The sequence below is a fragment of the Cornus florida genome, unplaced genomic scaffold (assembly GCF_030987335.1).
Source record: "Cornus florida cultivar Cherokee Brave unplaced genomic scaffold, ASM3098733v1 CherokeeBrave_3.0.0_Hap2_Chr03, whole genome shotgun sequence".
Lineage (NCBI taxonomy): Eukaryota > Viridiplantae > Streptophyta > Magnoliopsida > Cornales > Cornaceae > Cornus > Cornus florida.
The window spans coordinates 18,765,521-18,783,124 of record NW_026775573.1 but is presented as its reverse complement, the minus strand read 5'-3'; the positions used below and the strand labels follow the sequence as shown (position 1 = coordinate 18,783,124).

The window sequence follows — 17,604 nt, the reverse complement described above, 5'->3', positions numbered from 1 at the left end:
GACAAATAGACTGCATGATGACATCTCATCAATCTCTAATAAGTTGGCGAAATTTCAATTATATATATATATATATGTATATATACACGTATTTGTCCAGACAAAAGAATGCACATAACAGCAGAACCTGATCAAGACTAAAGAATGCACATAACAGCATAATGAGCTCTTTTTTCATTTTCATCTTTATTTTCATTTTTCTTTTGAATAACAAATAATGTTGCACAAACATAGAAAGAACCTGTCCACACAAATCACTTTTATCATGAATTTTAATGTACAACATATATACATGAGAATTAGGATGGAAGAAACCAGGGCAGGCTTGCGCTGGCAACACCGGGATGTACAAGGAATGGGTGTCGTATCTCCCCCATCAATTAGTCAGTGGCTTTCCGCGCTATCTACAAGTAATAAAATCCATACCCTTCATTTAGCTGACCTCTGATCGGAACCTTTCTACAAGATTAGAGTGCAAATTGTGATGCGGAAATGAGGCTCGCACGACATGGTACGAGAGGTACAAATCAACCTGCAAGAGGGAGAAAATGCAAAGTGCAATTGGGTTATATCATAAATGAATAGAGAAGGGTGTTTAATCTCATATATGAAGCTTCAGGCTTAGCTGTTCAATTTGCAACTTATATCAATTTAAATGATCTCAAAAGAGTTCTGCGAGCTCTTGAGAAATAAACAAACTATACTTCACTTACGTTCTCTTGATTGAATCATGTGACTGTTGACAATCATTTAAAATTTTGAGAAATCAAGAATAGTTATCACACTTTTCAGTCTCAAGTTCGCCAGATTAACGCCAATTGTTAACATATATACAAGGCCCCACCTAATTCGAGTCTTTGTTTGGTACGTCTCATACTCCAGTAAAGACTAGGTGTGATGATTGGTTCACATGTCTCTTGCAGTTTTGAGGCCCAAGGATCAAAAAGGTCCACATTTTTTTATGCCTAAATAGATCTCAAGCTTTGACTCAAGGCGTGAGCATTATATGCATCTTAAAATAGTGATAAAAAATCAGATTCAACAGAAATGAGGATGACACACAAATACAATTTTCCAACTAAAGATAATCAAACTATGTAAATTCCATCAGATTTCTTACCTTCTTCAGAGAAGGAAAATACACCCCCAAGCATGTCATCGTTGTCCCCATCTTCATCAGATTTCTCCTTGTTGCAAGGACTACTTCTGCAGTCAACATCAGGAACTTCGGTTGATTCACAGCAATCATCATGAATTGATGCTTTACAGTACCCCTCTTGAAAATACTGCCCAAAGTATAGTGGGTCATGCAATTCTTCATGCAGTGGCCCCTCATCAAGAATGTTCATACTCAAATCAGAACGGTTAGAACTCGTATTTGAACCTTCACTGGTCACAACACTATTTGAAGATTGAACTTCTCTGGCAATAGTTCTTTCAGTAGAAAGTGAGCCCCTTTTCGGAGAAGATGGACTATTTACAATGTAACTTTCTTCACCAGAAGAAGTGACAGTTGGATATAGTTCACGAGAAATTACAGGATAACCACTGTTAAACGAGCTTTGCTTCAGTGGGGATGATGCTAAATTAACATTCCCACACGTTACCCTATCACTCCCATTTGCAGTTGGGAAATTAAGAGGATAGGACTTCCCCGCATCAATTTGATCCAAGTCATGCAAAGGTGCAGTAGTTCTTGATGACCCTGATGGAAATGCCAATAATATGATTGAAAACCATCTTTTAATAAAATTATCAAGCAAGGTGAATGTCAGAACCAAATGAATGTCTTACCGACAGCAGGATTATCAACTGAGCCTGGTGAGTCCAGCTTAGAGTTAGAAACCATAGTATCTTCTGGAAACTTCTCTTTACCATTACTGTAACTAGAAGATGAAGTTGAATATCCCCCCTCAACAACACCACCATGAGAATAGGAAGATGTAGCTGAATATCTCTCCCCCACAGAACCCCTGCAGAGAAACGCAGAGAAGTCATTAGGTAGATATATCAACAAGCATACCCCTAATTGTCATGTTTCTTCAATTAATTTAATGAGGGAATCCTTTAACAGCAAAAACTCTTCTTCTTGAGATGTCATCATCACCTTGAGATAGTATCTTCCATAAAAATCTCTAAACAACTAGGACTTATTTTTTGTATTTAGTACTTTACCCTACTCTAAGCATAGCCATGGCAGGAGAAGATTCAACCTCTTCAATCTCTTATCAGGGGAAAACAGGAGATGGTTTATAGTATTGCATTATAAAAGCACTTGAGAAATCTCAGATCACATTTGGATAATTCACTCCATTGTCTCCCCCATATCATTTAAAGGCACAAGTCGATTCTTCGAACGGAGATCAAAGACTCGCAACTAATGGTAGTAAAAATTTCAAGCAGCATAATCTCAAGAAATCAGAAATATGGAACTAAATATATGTGGGACCTAATTTCATGATAAACACCACTAACATAAAAGAGACTCGTCCAAGACTCCAAGCAATACTTATTTAAACAATTGATGGATTCAATATGATGATACCAGACATCGAGGCATTAAAATAAATCAATTTTAAATTCAAATACAGACAAACTAACCAGAAAATAGCAAAAAGAATGAACAAACCTTACTGATCATTAATGGAATGTAGATGGTGCAGAATGAAAAATGAGTCCCCTCTTCTTTGCTATGATTCTTATTCACATGAGTGACAAAAATTCCTTTTATTATTTAAACATGAAGTGAGTTGCTACAGGAACTATGGAAGAAGTTACTTGAAGAAGAATCTGAAAATAAATACAAGAAAAAAGAAAGAGAAAGCAAGATACATGGGGGTAAATATGGAAAGTGGAAGACTAAAGAAAGTATTTATTATCCTATTAAACTCCTCAAACATGAAAAATATCAGAATCAAAAATTGTAGTTTAAATGGTTAGATTAAGAGAAATTAGGAAAGCTAGTTTTTTATTTTTTTGATAAGTCAAATTTTATAAAAGCGCTCGAAAGGGGAGCGGGTCCCAAAAGAAAAACACAAGGCCACAAAGGACCTCTAAGCCTTCAAAGAGGCCAAAAAATCGACAATCTCCTCTAAAGATCTATAATCTCTCCCTGAAACCCAACAAAAAAGAGTGGAAATAATAGAGAATTTAAGAGTAGAAATCGACATCTCCTTCCCATCAAAATATCTCCTATTTCTCTCAAGCCAAATACACCACCACACACAAATAGGAAAGCTAGTTTTACCTATAAAAATATAAACTTCCTAGCTAGTTTTACCCTCAATATTTGAAAAAAAGAACTTTAGACAATTTCACTACTGAGAAATCCAAAGGGCATTTATGAAGTGCGAACGCAGCTTCAACATACCAAGAGGGGGTCACCTTTCATAATAGTATAAATAACTGTCGAATGCACCATAAGAAATTAAAGGCTACCCATATAAATTGGAACTCAAACTGATTGTGAAAAAATTTGATCCCTCAAAGGAATTAACCAATACTTAGTCCCTTTTTCCTTTGACCTTACAGAGTAGCGTCTTACTTGCATTGCTGTTTCATTGAACAGATTAAAAACTACCTCCAGTCTCTATGTGGAAACTTCTTCATTCACATCCTTAAAACTAGAACTCAGTTGAGATGCAAAGTACTCTGAGTTTGTGATTAAGGTTTGAGAGGAGAAGAAAACAGATAATTTCAGCCGAATGAGATAGAGCGTTATTTCATTTTCTCAACTCTTGACTATTTATATTATTAGAAAACAAGTAACAAAAGTACCATGATTAGAACGTTTGTGTCCAACTCAAACATGTTCTCACATATTCCAACCCCCCCCCCCCCCCCCCCCCCCCCCCCGCGGCCAAGTTGGTGCATAAAATTTCTGATACCCAACTTGCATACAATAAAACGAAAGGGACCTACAACTAAGAACTTCGATAAGTTCCCTCCTAAGAAGGTGCAATAGCCTGAGGTAGATCTTATATTAAAATGTGAACATGCCCAGTTTGCCTATGTAAAGGCCTCAAGTTCCGAATGACCTGATTGGAGAATAACATTCCTTCTTTGGGAGAAGATTTCAGATATCGCAAAATGCAGCAAACTGATTCTAAATGTAAGGAACTAGAATTGTGTATAACCTATAAACTGACTCGTCACACCAACTGCATTGGCTATGTCTAGTTGAGTAGACGGAAAGTTATATGTGTCTGCCAACAACTGTTTGATATTTCCCCTTGTCAACTTGGTCACTTTCATCAATTCTAAGACAATGATAGGACATAAAACCCTGCAATCCTTTGAATCTTGACTCCTCTGTGTTGGATCGAAGCAAGAAACAGCCACAAAATCCCCGAACAGGCAGACAATAACAAATATAAAAAATAAATCCTAGCCAAATAAAAACTTGAAAATCCCTAACAAATGACTTCAAAAAGTTCTAAAAAAATTTACCATGATATGATGATACTGAGGAGGAAGAGGAGATCAAGATGGTATGATTTTCAAACCCTTGTGACCATACAGTACTAATGTCAGCATATATGGAGGCTAACATTAACATACCCTAGACATTTTTCTTTGATTTGAATGTTGTGATGTCCTCCAAAAGTTTTACTTATCAAAAAAGTAAAAATAAAATAGTTATCCAAAGATAAAATCTTATACCGAGTAATTGGATTGCAACGATCAACAGGATGTATTGCTTTGGAGATTTATCAACTTCTTTTCTTTGAGTAATTTTGACATGCCAGTTAAGATTAGTTGAATCTCCTGATCAGACCTGTGACCTTGACAAATAAGTGTTTTTTTATTATTCTTTTTTTAATTTTATTTTTTTTAATTTTTTTATTTTTTCACTAGCTAGTTTACAGTTATTTTGATCGTCTTTACTTCTGAAATTTTGCTGTGTTTCATGGACTTAAACCTTACGCCAATAAATCCGCATATAAAAGTGAATAGTTTTTATTGAGTTGAGTAGATCTTTAATGCTTAAGCGGGTGGTTTCTTGGAATTAAAAACCTCTTTCCTATTTTAAGATCTACTTTACTTACATAACTTTATTCTGTTACTTATTACTATTTAGTATTTTGTTTGACCAATAAACAGTTTCCCTCGACTATAAGAGTAATTTAGTTGTATTGTTTCTTGTTATTTTTTATTTTACGATATGTAATTTTTAAGATTAACACCTCATTTAACACTTATTTGTCCATCGTAATTAACACAATATGTCATTCGAGATGCATGTTATTCACTTAGTTGTATTAATTTTATATGCTCCCACTTCAATCATAGATAGATTTTGGCCAGAATTTTGGAATCACTAACCCTGTTGATCCCTCTTTCTTAATCTCGACCCCTGCCAACTGAGGCCATTAAAGCCAGCCCTTGACCGTAAATCAATAGGTTATCAGTTAGTACTTACCGTTTAAGGAAATTTTTTATTCAGTCAATATTAAATTTTTTACACTTCAAATTTTACCAACTCATCCACTATACTCATTCATACGAAAACCATTCGCATCAAATTGTTAGGACTGATATAGGTTAAGGATAACCAAACGGAAAATAAAATACAAGGTAAGCTAAAAGCAAGCATATAATGTGTGCCATAATTCTAGCAATAAAAACATGAAGTCCAAAAATCTCCAATAAAAAATTGGAAAGCACTGTAGAAGTGTTATTTATTTGTATTGCAATTCCAAATTAAAATACAAAAATGGAATAAAACAATGAAGTTCATGGTCGCTCATGGAGAAACCTTATCTACGTCCATGGAGGCTCACTAAAATTCCAATACTGTTTCAGTGAAGTTCATGAAAATCTTGTCAGCTTTCAGTAAAATAGTTTGAATGCATGGACCTCATTAGGAACCATATTAGCTTATCATGGAACGCAATTTAAATGTTACACTATTCACGAAATCACACTAGACCTTCTCTAACATTAGTTGAAGCTTTCAAACGTTAATTGACACTCATCAGAAGCCACGTAATACAAAAGTACATTATCAAGTAATGCAGAAACTTTAGTAGCTTAGTATAATATTATATATGGCATGCAAAATATAATACAAGTTTCTGATAATAATGACAAGCTATCTCAGTCACCTGTCACTTTCAACTCCTCCTCCCTTCTCCCAAAACTGAACTAATTTAACCAAACCATAAACTTTCTATTGTAAGAATGATATCTCAAATATTGAATGTGCAGCTGCCAGCTGCTAAATCAGATCAACTCGAAAGAGAGAAATATTTTAAGCCTGATTATACTGTCCTTTTCTAATATCTTCGGAATGATACAAGATTTAACCTAGATGTATAAGGCAAATAAAAGATGGAAGAATTGATCTCAAAATTTCAATCAAAGGTTATAATGGGGATTAAAATCAAATAGATTGAAGAAGGTAAGAGGCTTCACTCAATATTTTCCAAAATTTTGCTCTCTTAAGCTTATATTCTTTATTCTAACCTAGAATTACTTCAAAGTTTAAAAACAAGAACTGTCAGCCATTCTCGCCTCTATACCATTTCAAACACTGCATTAAGAAACAAAATAGTTATGTATTGTTTTACTGGATTTGGAGATAGAGATCTCATTTATATGGTTTGTAATACTTCATTTTTGTCTGCTTTTTTTGGTAAGAACAGTTATTATAGATAAAAGTGGCTATGCAAGCAGTGAATACAAGAGCAATCACCTAATCTTCTGTGCAAGAAAAATCACCCATAACATGGAAAAATCACCTACAATCAGGCAAATATTCTGTTTCCATCCCAGATTATCCAAAATCAGTATCACCAATAAGAAGTTGCCTGTTAGGAAGGAAAAAAGACTTGACAGGCACTTTTAGCTTTCCGCGTGCCTTTTCAAGGAAACTAAGATCTTTCCCATCCAGATGCATTTTCAATAAACTGAACTAATTTTAAACCTATAACTAGATTTCACCTTTAACCGACTGCCCTGCTATCCAGGTTCAATCTCAAAGCTCCTCCCTACCTCTATTGACTAAATGCACCCTATAATATTAGTTCATAATACTTAATTATAAAGGTCAAATCGCATTCAGATTTGATTTTTAGTAACTAACAATTAATATACAAATTCACCATTTTATTTTACTCCAATCATTTTCAAATTTAATAATCATATCATATATGATACACGCCATAAACCAACAAGCTAATATCATCCACACGTGATCTTTATTATGTACTTGCCTCGTGATTTTGTTTACCATACAAAATCATGTTCACTTGTTAAATAGTAAGCATTAAATACAATTTAGTAAGTAATATTACAAGGCAAAAGATCCATATATTCCTAGCTCAACTTCTACTTCAGAAATTAAGATGCCAAGCAAGAAGGCGGGAGTTGTACCAATATGGAAGTTGTTAAAGAATATGATTATAGGAGCTATTTAAGCCCTTGACAAAATATTGACCGGAGAAATTCATGGGAGTGATTTTAGGGATTCTCCATCAATATATTTCTCATGTTTATAACACGTTTGTATTCTTTCACCTATAAAAAGAGGTGGTCATCTTAAACAAAATTAAGAGAGAACATAACGAAAGAGAAGTAGCCCTTCTGGGTATTGTGCGCTGTGGATGTAAGCTGTATTGGCCGAACCAAGTTATATTCTTGTGTTCTTCATGTTCAATTTCTCTCTTCCATTTTATTTTTTCTTAACGTGGTATCAGATCATCCAATTGGGAGCTAACAAACGGTACCTGCACCATTCCACTCCGTTATATGATCTATTTCGGTTCTCGTCTCGCTTGAGTTTTGTGATCAGATCTCCTCGTCTCGGATATCTCGCTCAAATTTTGTGACTTTGGTGACCATATCAGTCAGGGAAAGCCTCTACACCAAATCTCATCATCTATTGTTGTCATCTCGTTATCGCTGCAGAGTTATTTTTGTTATGCTTAAACACATATTGTTGGTGATATACCACATTTTTTTATCAAGTGTTAGGGATCATGTTCTTCACGGTTTGTGACCCTACTTATAGTTCATTCAACAACAATTTGTCTTGACAACTTCGTATTTAATTTCAAGTTGGACACTTGCGTTCAAATCTCCGTCTACCAACTTGAGGGGGAGTGTTATAGAATATCATAATAGGAGCTATTCAAATCCTTGACAAAATATTGATAGGAGTGATTCATGAGAGTGATTTTAGGAATCCTCCATCAGTATATTGCTAATATTAATCACATTATTGAATTAATGAATTCTTTCACTTATAAATAGAGGTGGCCATTGTAAACAAAATTAAGAGAATATAATGAGAGAGAAGTAGTTGTTTGGACTTTGTGTGCCATGGATGTAGGCCGTAGTGGCCGAACCACATTATATTCTTGTGTTGTTCATGTTCACTCTCTCTCTCTTCGATTTTATTTTGATTGACAATTTGATCAAGAGGAGGAAAGCCGAACAAGTCTAGATCATACAACCGAGACAAATGGTGCAAGTATTGTTTGTTAGGTCCCAATCGGATGCTCTAATACCATGTGTCAGAAAAATAAAACAAAAGAGAGAAATTGAACATGAACAACACAAGAATGTAAGGTGGTTCGGCCACTACATCCTATATTCATAGCACACGAAGCCCTAAGTGTTACTTCTCTTTCATTATATTCTCACTTGATTTTGTTTACAATGACCACCTCTATTTATAGGTTAAAGAATAAAAACATGTGATACATATGAGAAATATATTGACAGAGGATTCCTAAAATCACTCGCATGAATCACTCCTATCAATAGTCCATCAAGGGCTTAAATAACTCTTATAATAATATTCTCTAACAGAAGTGATTCGATGATATTGCTTCTAATGCAACACCCATTAATAGTCAACTATATTTCATCCTTTATAGGATTATCAGGTTTAGGATCCATTTGGGTTGAATGATTTGAAATGAATGGGTTTAGATCGAATTAATTAAGGAGCATAACATAAATTTAGATTTAGTTTTAAGTTTTAACAATACGCATATATTGATTTGAGGACTTTGATGTATATATCTTTCAAAATACCAAGGTGTAAGGAGTTACTTAAAACCTATATAGGTACCTAATCTGACATTTCCTTGGACTTCCAAATCCAACTTCATCCTTCCATTTCAAATCCATTAATTTATCCAAATGTAGCATTAGTTTCGAATTGAATTTTAGATATAAAGTTAGTCGTCAAATGCAATTAAATGTCAGTAATAGATGGTACTTCTTGCCAATATTGACTTAAACCCAATATAGAATTCAATACCAATAGCATATCCTGCATGTGTTTATGTATCTATGCCAACAAGAAGTGTTTTGGTGTCCAAAAGAATCATCAAAAGTGTCACAGTAGTACATGGTGGTGGTCTATTGGTTAGTGTCGTAGATAGTCTTTGTCGGGACTTGGGCAGAAACGGTGACAAGGCGATTTTGGATTGGACAGTCCGCCCCCAACCCAACCATAAAGAATTGCATGCTCCAAACCTGTCACTGAAACACAAAGTTGATAGATGGATCCCCCAAATGAAGTAATAGGTCTTTCTAATGAAACTGAGCTTTAGTTCCTTATCAGAACTTCATTGACAACGAAAATCTTTTATAAGCGGCATCTCCACTAGAAATTTAATCAGGGTCCAGTTTCCACTATAATAATAAGTCCCAAAAAGACTAAAAAATATTCTGATAAACCAATCTAGTGTAATCAAAAGCCAAACCTATCAAGGATCGAATTTGGGAGGCAATTCGTGTTCCAATGTCATATTCGTGTTGTTTCATGACATGAGTATCCTGTTATATGGGTCGACATCCAGGAAACGATTATTATACACAAACACAACACGATTATTAGATAAGTAACACGACACAACCCACGTAACTAGGTTAGTGAATGAGTCGAGACCTGTCATACTGGGTCACGCGATATGACAAGACACATTTACTTAAATTCCATACCATTAGGGTCATTTGTAACACGAAGATGACATGTTAAGTTAAACATCTCTAATTTTGTTATAAACGAGTTGGCAGGTCAAACACTAACATGACACGTTCAATTCGTGTGTCAATTCAGGTTGACATTTTACGACTCGAACATGATTAAGTCAAACCCAAACCCCCTTATCCCGTGTCGTGTTAGCATGTCGTGTCAAGTATCGCTACCCCTAATCCCAATGTAGGATGTTAATACTAATATTATCCCCTTCCCCTTCCCCATCCCCACTCCAGTTATGGATATACCATACATCCTGGGCTGATGAGGCTGATCAAATTACCTGAGAAACCCAGCCACTGCCATCCCTAAGAAAACACCTTACCCATGCTCTCCCAACTTTATAGGAGCAAGGGTCAAGGAAGAACTGATCCCAAACTGCCAATTCAAGAAAACTGGCATAAGGGAAGCACCTGTGGGAAAAAATGAGTTACCAAGCTTCACCTTGTAGGCTCATACCCAGAGGAAAAGTATCAAGTAAATACTCATTATACTCTTTGCTCCATAGTCCATACTAAAGGGGAGAGGAAACTTACAAAGAAAAAAGGTAATTCTTGTAAAAGACTAGCTCTAGATAGGAAGATAACTGAAACGTCCAGCTAGATTAAAATTACTAGATTTTACCAATGGCCAGTGGCCTAGCTGTATCAGGCCCTTACTTCCTAAAGGGAGGTCAAGGGTTCAAGCCTCAGTGGGGGCTTGTGTGTGTGAGTACCAACTAAATAAAAAAAATACTAGATTTTCTAATACTTATCACAATAGCAAACATTCACTTCCAAAAACTCACTGATATTGTTCCACCTTAACCAAATTTTTAAGCATGAAACATTCTCAGATTGGACAGTGGGAGAAGAAGAATGACATATAAGGTATTTAAAACCATTATGTCATGAACAAAACATGCACGATGAGCAGACAAGAACAAAACTAGAGTTGTTAGGGAAAATGTAGTATATCATGCTTTATCTGAATACAGGTATTTGTAATAGATTAGAATGCTTAACCAGGAGATCTTTATCAACTGCCAATGAGTAGGATAAATATAAAAAAAAACATTGACAAGTTACCAGAACATGATCGCAGATAACTCTGACAATTACCTGTCATCACTCCAATCGGACTGAATCCTTTGGAAACGGTCAAAAACAGGTAGTAAATCCTTTCGCCTTATTTCAACCTTGTGAACAGGAATCTTTTCAACTTGAATCTCTCCACTAGTATAATCTTTACTGAGATTCAGCTTCTCATCCCCCAGCGGACTCATAGTAAAGAAATATATCTAAAATAGAGGTGGAAGGATCATAAGCACACTTAAGATTTACTCATAGAGGAGGATCTGAAAATTATAACTTTTATTAATCTTTTTTATAAGTACAATTAGAGCTATAACTATACCTTTGGATTTTGCCAAATGGGTATCCTCCCGGTCTGCACCTGCACTTCTGCATTGGAGAGATACCAATGGGATCGTTCATGTAGCTTTCCCGGACCCTTTCCCCCAATATCATTATCTTCACAATCAGAAGTATCCATGACCATCTCTGCAGCTTCTTGTCTGCCACTAATCCCATGAATGCACTCCTCTCTTTCTGGCCAATCTGCTCTGCGGCAGACATCCCACCACTGAACAGGTTCACCTTTCACCCGTAATTCCTCCTCTTGCATTTGCACCAATGAACCTGTCCCACTTCTCAATACAGATTCACCTTGTTCTCCCACCATTGAAGGGAGAAGTTCATATTGAATTACATTTCCAGGATGAGCATAAACTAATAGGTGCTCCAAACAATTTACATTTGAAAGAGTGGGTTGTAAATCATGATGTACAGAGCTGTGAAAAACTGCAGCAACAGCAGCAGATGGTACAGAGACCTTTCCTGCTGCAGAAGATGCAGCATTACTTACAGTATTAAGCCACCCAGAATTACCAGTTCTTATCCTGCTGACCACACCGAGAGTGATAGGTTGTGGTGATGGAGGAGACGATTGCTGGTCTACCATAAGAGAAGAAGTAGACCACCATGGTAGGGATAGAACAGGTACAAGAGTTGGCCCATCAACATGAGAATTTTGTATTTGAAGGCCAGCCTCACCACCAAAGGGTGATAGAACAAATATATGGCAGGTTCCCCTGGATGAAACAATAGTAATCCATTGACTATAATGACTAAAACAAATGTCTTGTATTACCTGTTACAAAAACAGAACACAGTTAAAAGTAATAAAAATAATAAGTACCAGCCACTACATTAAGAAAAAAAAAAAGATAACACAAATTTTAAAAATGAATAAGAAAAGAATATCCAGAAAAGAGTTATATGAAAACAATAAGAGCATGCCAAGGTCTAGCCAAGTGGTATTTTGTCCTCCTCCCACATAGGAGGCTGAGGGTTCAAGTTCCCCATCTGAGTAATAGGGTGTGTGTGAGTTCGCTGGGTGTTTGTCAAAAAGCATAAAAAGGAGGAGGGGGGGGGGGGGGGAGAACAGTAAGAGCAGGAACTTACAGCTGAAGTCATGCCACGATGGAGCTTGTAAAGGTGCACATGAGCAGAACTCCAATCATAGCTTTGAGTTCCAGATCCATTTTGCGAGAAGCAAGGCATGATCCGAAAGATATTTATATTGTTCCCATGTATAGAGGCAGTAACCAGAAGAGTCCCACTTGGGTCAAAACAAAGAGCAGATATCGGACTAGTATGAGCCCTAAATTGTGATACAACAGCTCTAGATACAAAATCTTTAATAACAACCTGCAATAAAAATTAATAAGGATATTCTTATGATTGCTTTAATAAGTCTAGTTGTTGGGAGGAGCACAAACCACATCATTAGAATGTAAAATATATCTAGTATTTTGTAAATTTCGTAACAAGAGCAGCTTTCATAGCCGACCCCAAGAAAAAGGCTTGGTTGTTGTTGTATAACATTTGATTATTTAAAAATATCATTTATATATCAAAAAATGAATATTGATTTCTTTTTCCTTCATAAACATCAAGTGCAACAAGCATCAGATTTTAGGCAAGATTTTAACAATTAAGGTTGCAAACTGCGCAAACAACTAACCATCCCAGCAATATCTGCGTCGGATGAGTGTGCTGCCATCCTACCAACTTTCCAGCTGGAATTTGTTGAGCCAGGAGAACTAGAACCATCAGGAAAAAGCTCATGACAGTATTTAGAGAAAGTTTTGTAGCCCATATCACCCAGATTAATTATTCCGGTAGCTAACTGCTTACTTGATTCCATGGCATACCGAGCCATCAGACTTCCATTACTAGGTGACGTAGAAGGGCTAATGCCTGGAGAAGGACTAAGGCTTTGGGGACTAAGGCGTCCTGTGTTCAATGACAATGGGTTGTTTGTAGCATAAGCTAACCACCTGGGTCCCACAGCCATTGGACCATAGCCAACGTTAACTCCAACCATTCCAGGGCCACCCAACTGAGGAACGGGATATGTAAGAACACTGAATTTATTCTCAAGCGTGAGTGCATCAAAGCAGTATATCTGCAAGAAAAACATCAAACTAAATTAGGCAGATTTAAATTGTTTGGCACCAATTGTAAATTTAATCAAAATCAAATGAACTTTCTTCTTGTTTAACAAAAAAAATAAAATTGAACTTTCTTCTTACGCAACAAAACCTTCCTTGGTAAACAATTTTTGTTTAACTATCAGCGTTCTTGTAACTATCCTGTCTCATTTCACCAGTCTGTTAAAGGACCTTGACGAACAATTTCTTGAAATATCCATGATCCGTCAGATGGTAATATCTTTTGGTCTTTCCTAATTTTGTCCAGACCAGAATATTTCCAGGTAAGATTCTTTATTATATGGTCCCAAACGCAAATTTAGGAGCACCATAGATCATCATCATTGGTAGGATATATCTATAGTAAAAATAGGCTTTTCACATGTATCACTTAAATTCGCAACTAAAACTATAACATGAAATTAGAGAATAACTAACACAGGCAGATTCTTACTTGTGCTGCGAGACCCACAGCCAATATCCGTGGACTGCACCTGACCATATAAACAGTTGATCGGAATCTCAGAACATGAACATAATTGTGGGACCTTAATGAGTAAAACCGAACAGCTGTAGGCGAGTTCAGAAAGTTTCCTGTTTGAGATTCAATATAACCATCTCTCCCATTCTGCATTGGAACTGAGCCTCTTGTTTCATCACTTGCAACAACCAAGAGCAAGGGATGTGATTTTCTGAATCCTTCATGTCCTTCAATTTTTGAAGGAATGGGCTGCATTTGTAAAAATGTGACTGGACCATCACGCCTTGACACCAGTTCACTCACACTGGAAGCATCTTCTACATCAAGGACTTGAAAGCCATTGGAGTAACCAAGTAACAGAACACGCTTGGAGCAAAACGGGCCAAGTTCTAATCTGTCAAAGCAAGCCCATAGAACCTGTCCGGCCAAAATAATTAAGAGCATGCTGGTGAATATGATGTAATAGACGACAGATAGTGTGTATGCAGAAAGCAGGAGAACTGGAATTCATCAAAACATAATGCAATAGAAAAATTTATAGGGTGCTCTAACTTGTTGTGATGCAGTCACATCATTCTTAGGCATGATATTTGCTATTTTCAGGCGTATATAAAATGTTCCACACCCAGCCCAAATCATTTTGAGGTCTTACTTCTATGTTTTATTTGTTTGATTTGTCTACAGGGGTCTAGAGTGTCATAACTTGGGTCTTTACATTTTTAGTTCACCTGCCAGTCGAGTTAGTCTTTCCACAAATGAAATTACTAACAAAAAACCTCAAGAGAGACTCTTGGAAAGATGGTGTCCAACACAACAAGAGGGTATGAACAAATCCAAACACAACTTGAGCATTTCACCAAATGATTAGTGATTGAAATTTAGTTCACCTCCACAAAACCAAATTAGAAAATAATAGTAGACATAAGGAGCTGGTCCAAGAGAGTGACTTTGAAGAAGTTACTCAAAGTCACTCTAAAGTATAGAGCGTAGGAAATGGAAAATAGATTTTAGGCCTCCTAGACCTCTTGACAAAAAATGACCCCAGGGCATTGATGCTGAAAAGATGAGCTTAAGAATCATGGGTCACCTACAACGTAAGGAGTATTATACAGGTTAAATTGGGTCAATGGTATAGAGCAGTTCTTTGAGTGGAAGGAGAATGCCGAATGCCCAATACTAAGAAGTTAAATTTGGCATAGCCTCTTATGTACCAAGTTTTCACCTTCCTTTCCATGCTCTCAACCCCCAAAGTGAAATTCTACTGTAATCTGGCACATGAGTTCATTTAGGACAGCTCATGCTCTCAAAACTAAGACAAGAATATCTGACATGCACATTCTGCTGGCTTATAGTGGTAAATATGAATCTAAAGAGTTTTGTAACTACTTGAAAAAAAAAAAAAAAAAAAAAAAGAATAAAAAAAAAACAAAAAATCCATTTTTGTGAGTTAACTGAATCCATTTGCGGCAACCCAAAAATCTTTGGCAACATCATTCTCCTCTTGCACACTAGCCTTTAACTGCTTTTTGAATATTAGAACTTCCACATCTATCAATTACACGTGATATTTTCCTAATTCAATGTTACATGACACCAGAATTTGTGCAATATCCAACTTGGAAATGGCAGGAGTTAATGGGTACAGCACATATCCAACAAGCTTGTTGTTGGACAAAAAAGACAGTTGGAAACCTCAAAAGAAGGAAAACGTAATATTCTACTTCTCATTCACTAGAAGTTCCTAAAGCACTTTCTTAAATTCTCCTTAGTGATGTAGTATTACATGATCAGTTCAGAACTCTTTCCAGGCATCATGTAACATAAACATGTAGTTTTACCCTTTAGTAAAAAGAATTCTCAAGACAATTCAACTATGCAACCCTGTTCATGCATTATGATTTGATTATAAATTTGAATCCAATTATCAGGTAAAACACCCATACCCATATGAACACCAAGTCCAAACTCCAACCATCTTTTCTTACCTTAAGAACATGCAAAATAACTCACATGTCCATGGATATTAACATTTGCTCCTCAAACTGATACTAGGCTACTAGCATCTCATGAGCAAAATGCTTCAAAATATTCAACCTCTAAATCTATTATTCCATGTGTTTTAACAACCAAGTAGGCGTACTATTTTCTCGGGTGACAAGAAACAAAATTTAAAAGAATCATTCATTTTCATTAATGAGAACCGTGCTAATAATGTCTTCTAAATTTATCATGAGTTAACTGATTCCCTTCCAAATAAAATATCAATTAGGAAACTGCCATATATGAAACAAATTCAATTGCCCCATTTGATGGCAAAGAAAACTTCAATAGAGTCGAATCATTTTTAAAATAAAAAAAAATAAAAAAATTAACTTTTTTAACCCCAATTTAACAATTTAGCTTACTTGAACTACAATTTCAATAGTCAGAAACTAAAATAAAAGTTCCACTTTCTCTTCTCAGCTCTATCAGCATCCAAACACAAATTCAAATCATTTCCTCGAAACAATTCAAGAGATCAAAAGTTTCAAGTTTCAACTATTAAATCAAAATAGCAAGCAATGGAATAATTAACTAGTGGAACAACTAAATCAGATAAATTGATCAACGATCATCGATCAAGACCTGGTCTTTGCGGTGCTCATCGGAATCTCCGGATATCGAACCGGCAATGGAAGCTCCCGCGGAGCGCACGTTCGAAGACACGGTCCTGATGCAAGACGAGATGATCCTGAAAGAACTAGGAAGGAAGCCATTGCTGCTGCTGCTCTTGGACTTGTTGTTATAGCTGTTTAGGTTTTTCTTCATAATCGGTTACCGAAATGAAATGTTATAGCTCTATCATATATGGAATCACTGCACCACCGCCGTCACCGTCGCCGTCACCTACCGCCGCCGAACGCCGACGAAAACTGACGATCAGATTGAGCATTAAAAAAAAAGATGCGCCGGAATCTGACACGCGCAGAGATAACACCGGCGAGGATTTGGTGTCGTTGTTGTTTGTTGTTGATTTGACCTTAAATGAGACGGTTCCTTTCTCTCCTCAATCTCTCTCTTCGTTTTAAACTCTTCTTCTTAAGTGTGCTGTAACCAAATTTTTGTTAATATCAGAAACCACCTATCATTTCGTTTACAATGTCATTGACCTCCCTCAACATTTGATCAAAAAATGAAAAAGTATGAAAATGAAAATGAAATGAAAACAGATTTTTTATATAAAAGAAGGTAAAGTGCAAAAAAAAACTCCTAAATTATTGCACTTTTGCAAATAACCTCCTGAACTAAAAACTTTCTCATGAACTATTAATTTATTACAATTAAAGTCAAACCCATCACAAAATACTATTTTACTCTTTCTCAATAAAATTTTCATTTCTTATTAAATTATTTTTATTATCTTTTCTCTTATGTAAATATTAATTATACTATTTACCATAATTTTATTATAGCATCAATTTATCATAAAAATGAAAAAAAAAAAAAAAAGATAAATAAATTTGTAGCTACCACTTTCTAAATTGATTAACTTATTATTAAAATTTATTATTTGTAATAAAACTTATTATAACCAATTTAAACAGTTTTATC

General features: G+C 35.7%; 1 protein-coding gene across 1 annotated transcript; it reads right to left on the bottom strand.

Moving 5' to 3' along the window:
* Positions 1–36: 36 nt before the first annotated feature.
* LOC132299778 (autophagy-related protein 18h-like) lies at positions 37–17,126 on the bottom strand. The gene is made up of 9 exons (XM_059796590.1): positions 16,639–17,126; positions 13,987–14,430; positions 13,064–13,507; positions 12,502–12,747; positions 11,393–12,187; positions 11,098–11,276; positions 1,795–1,973; positions 1,121–1,705; positions 37–532 (listed from the first exon to the last, which is right to left on the bottom strand). Exons 1-9 carry the CDS (start codon positions 16,819–16,821, stop codon positions 528–530), a joined length of 3,060 nt encoding a protein of 1,019 aa, XP_059652573.1. The 5' UTR covers positions 16,822–17,126; the 3' UTR covers positions 37–527.
* Between the last annotated feature and the right edge of the window lie 478 nt (positions 17,127–17,604).

Excerpts from the sequence above, each read along its gene's own strand:
- LOC132299778 (XM_059796590.1), bottom strand. The coding sequence starts at position 16,821 with ATGAAGAAAAACCTAAACAGCTATAACAACAAGTCCAAGAGCAGCAGC. Across the intron at positions 13,508-13,986 it reads CTGTGGGTCTCGCAGCACAA|ATATACTGCTTTGATGCACT; the intron begins GTAAGAATCTGC and ends TTTTTCTTGCAG. Across the intron at positions 1,974-11,097 it reads TCCGATTGGAGTGATGACAG|GGGTTCTGTGGGGGAGAGAT; the intron begins GTAATTGTCAGA and ends GTTTCTCTGCAG.